This window comes from Triticum dicoccoides, chromosome 3B (assembly GCF_002162155.2).
Source record: "Triticum dicoccoides isolate Atlit2015 ecotype Zavitan chromosome 3B, WEW_v2.0, whole genome shotgun sequence".
Lineage (NCBI taxonomy): Eukaryota > Viridiplantae > Streptophyta > Magnoliopsida > Poales > Poaceae > Triticum > Triticum dicoccoides.
The window spans coordinates 7,098,058-7,105,820 of NC_041385.1; the positions used below are offsets into that span (position 1 = coordinate 7,098,058).

General features: G+C 43.1%; 1 protein-coding gene across 1 annotated transcript in view; it reads right to left on the bottom strand.

The window, feature by feature from the left end:
• Window positions 1-495, bottom strand: part of LOC119280458 (fatty acyl-CoA reductase 1-like) — a 2,995-nt gene extending 2,500 nt beyond the window's left edge. The window contains exons 1-2 of the mRNA XM_037561297.1: window positions 405-495; window positions 212-315 (exon numbers count right to left, since the gene is read on the bottom strand). Coding sequence (XP_037417194.1) covers window positions 212-315; window positions 405-495 — 195 coding nt within the window. The remainder of the gene's footprint in view (window positions 1-211; window positions 316-404) is intronic.
• Window positions 496-7,763: the final 7,268 nt, after the last annotated feature.

The window sequence follows — 7,763 nt, forward strand, 5'->3', positions numbered from 1 at the left end:
CACAGATATGTTTGTGAAGAGCTTCCTTTGGAGCACACAAAATATATATATATATATGTATTCTGCAATGCACATCCATTTGTTCCCTCTATATTTCTCGGTGGGAGAAGGTCAGTATTCAATTGACAACAGATTGTCAAGAACACACTAGCATCAATGTCAAGAAAGTGTGCTGCTAGCAGAAAAGGACAGCTTGAAACAAATAATTCACCTCATTTTGAATCCGAAGCATTGCGGATTCGACATCGGAGGCCCGAATCAAGAGGAAGAGCTTCTTGACATCAGGCTGAACCCTCAATATCTTCTCCACAAGCACTATCAACAAATCATGCAAGAAAGAATAATATACAAGACTCTCAGATATGATCAACAGTTCAACAAACATGATTAATTAACACATATACCTTTTCCTAGGAACCCCGTTGAGCCGGTGATGAGGATGCTCTTGCCCCTGAAGTATTCTACAAGGCTATCCACATCCATTTCACCAATCATCGCCGTGTACTCTTGCTTGTCTCGACAGAATGTTGGGTGTTGGGTTTGTTTGTCTCATAAGAATGTTGGGTTTATATTTATAGGAAGGGGGGGGATTGGTTTTAGAGGACAATTGGAACAAAGCAGCGACGTGGGTCATGTGTTGATGGGAAACTCAGCGCCAACTGCTTGCTAACAAACTACACCACGATTTACTTCTAAAGATAATGAAGACATGGGCCATTATATTTATTTATTTCTAGTCGTTATCATGCAAGAAGGTAACATTATCTTTCAGTAAATTACATTGGACAACATATCAAATATCTAAAATATTCTTAAAAAATTTCAGTGGACAATTGGAACAAAGCAGCAACGTGGGTCATGTGTTGATGGGAATCTCAGCGCCAACTGCTTGCTAACGAACTACACCACGATTTACTTCTAAAGATAATGAAGACATGAACCATTATATTTATTTATTTCTAGTCGTTATCATGCAAGAGGGAAAAGTTATCTTCCGGTAAATTACATTGGACAACATATCAAATATCTAAAATATTCTTAAACTTTTTCAGAGGACAATTGGAACAAAGCAGCAACGTGGGTCATGTGTTGAGTGGGAAACACAGCGCCAACTGCTTGCTAACGAACTACACCACGATTTACTTCTAAAGATAATGAAGACATGGGCCATTATATTTATTTATTTTTAGTCGTTATCATGCAAGAGGGAAAAGTTATCTTTCGGTAAATTACATTGGACAACATATCAAATATCTAAAATATTCTTAAACCTTTTCATATCTCAAGTGTTACTGAACTGTTCGAACTGCTAGGGTTCACTCAAACCCCTCGACTAGCCGAGACCAGGGGCGGAGCTTTCTTGGGGCCAAACCGGGCCGTGGCCCGCCCAGGTTTTCACAATTTTTTTATACCTATAACATGCTTCATAGCCTACTCAGCCAAGAGACCAAGGCTTACAATCAATGGATCGATCCAACGACGGGCCGACGGCAGGAGCACACACAACATGAGCAATGGCCGCCAGCCGGCCGGGACTAAAGCCTCCGCCGCGTGCACCTCATGCAAGCGCAGATCTCGTGCCTCTATCACCCTTCCGCGCGCAGTTCAGACAACTTCCTCGCTGATAAATGCATGATGCCATCTTCCTCCGCCTACCTCCATGCGACCTCGCCGTGGCGTCATCGTCCCTCCCCTCCAGGCTCCGGCCTCCGCACCAGCCAGTCCTGCCGTCGGGATCCTGCCGCAGTGCCTCCAAGAAGCCTTCGACTCCAGCCTCCGCTGACCCCTGCAATCCACTGCGCTACCAATCAGGACTGCGGGGTGCTGCCGACGCTGAGTAGAGCTGGATGTTCATGTTCTGACCATCATGTCGCTGGGTAATTTCTAAATATCTGTTGACGCTCAAAAGTGGCAGTCATAAAATTAGCATAGGCTGCATCAAGACTAATTCAAACTTATTGTTGGAGGTCACCTCTGAATGGCTCTCTTTAAGAAGATCGAGATGGATATGAAGATGGTCTATAGCAGAGCTCAGATGTAATAGTTATGACAAGTTCGGAGATGCTTATGTTGATACCAGATTGAATAATGGCATGAAACTCAATTAAGACGGCCTCTGATGGAAAACATTCCAACATGAAAGTTATGCGTCTCATCGAAATGGTGGATATTGATATAAAAATCGTCTTAATCCGAGGTCGTATGCAACCTGTGGAGGCAAAACAAAATCAGAAACAGAAGATGCAGATTCATTTCGGACCGACCGAGTTGATTTGATTGGTGAGACCGAGTTGATCCAAAAATTTACCAGAGAGTTGGCAATGTTGACTCGGCAGGACCGAAGCAAACCAATCGGTGAGACCAAGTTGATCCAAAAAATTACAGAAGGATACAGAGAGTTGGCAACGTTCACTCGGTGGGACCGAAATGAACCAATCGGTGAGACCGAGTTGGTCCGAGAAATTACCAAAGATTCCTGTCCGAGTTAGGTTAGGGTTTTTGATGTTTTGGACGGAATTTTTGGTATTTTTCTTGTACGGGAAGTCCAGCCGCCTCATAAATAGATGAGAGGTGACGGCCGATTGCACAATACACAATCGCAAAAAAAACATCTAATACTTTTTCATCTACGTTTTGTCTCTCCCTCGTTCTTGCTCTCTCGTTCTTCGTTGTTCTTCGTGTTGGAGAGCTGTGAATACCGAGGCTCTAGGGGCGGCTTGACCGACCTAGGGCAGCCCATAGCCGCAGCACTCCCCGACGGGGTCCCTCTCAGGAGTGTGGGGTTTCGGGTCCTCAAAAGCTCTCGTCGGTCGACTTGCGAATCGCGCTTCCGGTGAGACTCCTTCGACGTGAGCTGCTGTGCATCACCCCCGGTGTCGAGGGTACACGTGACGTGTTCGTGTGCGAACACACTTTTTGGCGACTCCGCTGGGGACTGGAAATCAATCATCATCATCCACCATGTCCGATCTTCCTAAGCCATCTGAGGTAGATGCCGATAACATCATTAAGCCCAGTCTTGATGAGATATCGGCCGATCATTGCCAAATCTATGAGGAGTACAAGAAGGCGCGTGTAGAGAAGGATTTGCAGGAATTCTTTGCAAAATTCAAGAAGGATCGCCAAGGCAACATCACTCCGATTGAAGAAATCAAGTTTCCTCCTCTTCAAACCGAGCAGGTTAAACCCTCTGTGAGTACTACCTTTTCTCCTGAGCAATGGGCTGGGATTGAGAGTCGTATTGCTGATGGTAACAATCTGGTCTATCAAACTTTCATAGAAAATACTAATGCTCAGAAAAATATATCTCAATCATGTAGTGGTAATGGTGGTATAGCTGCTAGCGTGCAAAACCCTAATATGGCTTTACCTATTTCATCGGCGCCTCCCATGCCGATGACTTATTACCCTACCCAAGCAAATCAAATTGTTGCTGCACCCATAAATCCTATCATGAATATGCCAAGTTCGGTGGTGACGCCGAACCAGACCCTACCTACAAGAGCAGACACTGTTAGATCACTGCCGAATTACAATTCGGCATACATGCCACAATTCACACCTGCAACTACTAACCTTACTCTTCCTATGCTACTACCACAAGCTTCATCGTCCACTGTGGACGATGGTCTAGCTAATCTTAGAGAGGAGATGGCTAAGATGCTCCGAGAAAATTTGGGAGTTGAGTTACCAAGGAACCGTATTTACCCAAAGCCATATCTAGAATACTTTGATGCAATTCAATGCCCTTCGGGATATAAATTCCAGATTTTGTTAAGTTTAATGGAGAGGGCACAAAAACCACATGGGAGCATGTTAGTCAGTACTTGGCACAATTAGGTGAGGCAAGTTCACGAGATGAGTGGAGAGTACATTATTTTCCTTTATCTTTAACCGGCACTGCTTTCTCGTGGGTTTCTGCATTACCACCCGGTTTTATTACTACATGGTTTCACTTGGAACAAAAGTTTCATGATCATTTTTATAGTGGTGATAATGAGCTTAAGTTGTCACATCTTACATCGGTTAGACAAAAGCATGATGAACCGGTCTCCGATTACGTCAAAAGATTTAGAGAGACAAGAAACCGGTGCTATAGTTTGGTGATAACCGAGAGGGATTTGGCTGATCTTGTGCTTAGTGGTTTGAGAACTCACATTAGAGAAAGGCTAGAAGGACATGAGTTTTTAAATATCAACCAAGTCTTGCAAAGGGCTTTGGCTCAAGAGAGCCGAAGTAAAGATCTTAAAGAGGTGCATAGATATAAAACTGATCGTCCTAAGATGAATATGGTTGAGTATGATAGTGACCACTCGGACGATGAGGGTGGTATTTATGCTGCTGAATTTGTTTGGCCGTCTAAGGCCAAACCATTTACTTGCAATGATTTAAAGCCGATTCATAAGAATCATGATGAAGAGATGAAATTTACCTTCAACATTGCTAAGTGTGATAGAATATTTGATGCTTTATTGCAAGCGAAGATTATTACAATATCTCATACTTTACCGCCGTTTGAAGAGCTGAAACGGCGTGCTTATTGCAAGTATCATAATTCTTTTTCTCATGCTACTAATGATTGTAATGTTTTTCGACGACAAATACAATCGGCCATTAATGACGGACGATTGAATTTTTCTGAGATGCAAGTTGATAAGCAACCTTTCCCAATGAACACCATGGATTTGGAGGGGAAGAAGATGTTAATTCGGACCAGCATAGCCGAATCAGCTAATAAGAATAATATTGTCATTGGTGAGCCTAGGAAAAATAAGGAAAGCGACAAAGTCTTGGGGAGACAAGTTGTGCTTGACAAGCAACCCGATGGCAAGGAGATAATCAAGATCACCATCAAGAATCCTACACTCGGGGGGCAACCACAAGTACAAGAGAACACTCATGTCAAAATTTGTTAAGCCCAAGAGTCCAGAGGTTGGCAAGTGGAAGACGAATGAAGCTAAAGTGCAGCGCAAGAAAATCAAGCCAACTTTTGATATGTTGTTGTCCAATATGCGAATCAAGCGGCCAATTTTAGCTCTAATCGGTCATCAAATTTGAAGCGCTCAAGGTCACCTCCTTAGGAAGAATTTCAGCATCATGCAAGGCCATATGGGTCATGGGCGCCGGGACCATGGATGGCGCCACACCCCTATGTGCCATACTACATGGGAGACTTCAATGGAGGATGGGGGCAGCCCCCAATGGCCCCTTATGCTTTTCATCCGGGTTGGGTAGAACCAAGGAGGCCCATTCATGAGAGGCTTTCTTATCCCACACGAGACCATTTGAACAATGGTGTCAATCGGCCAATGCAAGATAATCAAAAAAGGGTCAGCAGGCAAGTGTGGCATGCCAAATCACCAAGTGCTGAAATTTCAAAGCCTAGCAAGCAAAAGGAGAAGAGTACTAGTGGTGAAACTATTATGATTGGCACTAAAGAATTAATAATCAAAGAGCCGATTATTGTTGATAATCCGGCTGATTCTAATAAAGATGTAGCTGCGGTCCAGCAAGGATCCATGGCTATTGATCATGAAGCTAGCACAAGCAAGGCCAGGTCGAGGGATCCAAAATATACTCAGCCTAAGTGGTGTCCTTCCGGTCTGACCAAGGCGCAAAAAAGGAGATTGCAGCGCATGAGGAGTCATGAGAAGGAGGAACAAGAAGCAGAAAAGCTAAGGGATAAATTATTCAGTGAAAGTCGTCCCATGGCAACCCCAAAACAAGTGTGGAGGCCAAAGCAAAAGGAAAACATATCAGCTTCTGCATTGATCATAGCAACACCTACACCACCAACGGAGGACGATGCGGCTACTATTACATCGTCCACTTTGCCTACTACTTCCTCTTCCCTTGGAGATATTTCGGAGTCAGTGGACATGTTTGCGGAAGGAGATGAAATGCTCGATTATGAGTCCACACCGGTTCATGAAGGTATGGATATTAATATGGTGTATTACTTACCCGCTGAATTTCGTGCTATAGATGAAGAAGGGGAAATAGCTCAGCTAGATTTTGGTCCTAAAAATGCTATATTCGAGAAGCCAAAAGAACCGGTGACGCACTTGAAGCCATTGTTCCTTAAAGGTCATATTAATGGATCGCCGGTTGCTAGAATGCTTGCCGATGGTGGTGCTGTGGTGAATCTTATGCCATATTCGGTCTTCAAAAAACTGGGGCTGCGTGATGAAGAGTTAATACAGACCAACATGGTGCTTAATGGATTTGAAGGCAAAGAGAAAACTGAAGCCAAAGGTGTAATGTATGTGGAGCTTACGGTGGGAAGCAAAACTTTGGCTAGCGCATTCTTTGTCGCTGAGGTGCAAGGTAACTACAATGTGATATTAGGCCGCGATTGGGTTCATGCAAACCAATGCGTGACATCTACTGTGCAACAGTTTTTAATTCAATGGGTTGATGATGAAGTAGAAGTCATTCATGCGGATAATTCGGCTTGTGTTGCTTTGGCCGATGCATTGGTGGATTGGCAACATCCCAATGCTACTTGCTTGACGGGGCGCGACTTGTCAGAATTTGAGTTTCTTAGCACCACAAAAAGTGGTTTCGTGTCTGTTTCTTTAAAGACGGTTGGCGATAATCGGCTCCAAGGTATGATGTATTTAAATGGATCCTAACTCAGAGTGGTTACAAAAGCGTCTTGTAGAATATCGGTCCAATGAGAACGATATGTATGAGTCCATAGAAGAGTTAGATGATATGAATAAATTAGGACAAGGTTTTAAATCAGCTGATCCATTAGAAGAGATAGATATAGGAGATGGTTCAGTTCCTAGGACGACATTTGTAAACAAAAATTTAAGAGCCGATGATAAAGCTAAGTTGATCGAGCTATTGAAAGAATATGTTTGTTGCTTTGCATGGTAATATCATGAGATGACAGGTTTAAGGCGAGAGCTAGTGGAGCATTCGTTTACCTATAAAGGCCGGTTTTAGACCATACAAGCAATAGGCCAGAAAGTTTAATCCAAAAACATATGACCGGATCAAGGAAGAGATCGGTCGTTTGCTTAAAGCTAATTTTATTAGACCTTGCAGGTATGCCGAGTGGATTTCTAACATTGTACTAGTAGAGAAGAAAGGCTCCGGCAAGTTAAGGGTGTGCATTGATTTCAGAGATTTGAATAGAGATACACTTAAAGATGAGTATCCTATGCCAATAGCCGATATGCTTATTAATGATGCTTCTGGACATAAGGTCATTAGGATTCTTGATGGTAATGCGGGGTATAACAAGATTTTTATGGCTGAAGAGGACATGTCCAAAACGGCTTTTCGGTGTCCCGGTTTCCTTGGTTTATTTGAGTGGACAGTGATGACCTTTGGATTGAAAAATGCCGGTGCCACGTGTCAACGGGCTATGAATTTAATTTTTCATTATTTTCTTGGTGTTATACTTGAGGTTTATATTGATGATATTGTTGTCAAATCGGATGCTTTTGAATCTCATCTTACCGATTTGCGCTTAGCTTTTGAGAGAATGAAAAAATATGGACTAAAGATGAATCCTTTGGAGTGCGCTTTTGGTGTATCGGCTGGAAAGTTTTTGGGTTTCATTATTCATCAAGATGGCATAGAGATTGATCCCAAAAAGATAGATGTTATACAAAATGTGGAGGCTCCAACATGCAACAGAGATATGCAAAAGTTCCTTGGCAAAGTCAATTATTTAAGGAGATTCATAGCCAACTTGTCAGGGAGGGTTGATGCATTCACTCCCATCCTTCGGTTAAAGGACGATGCCA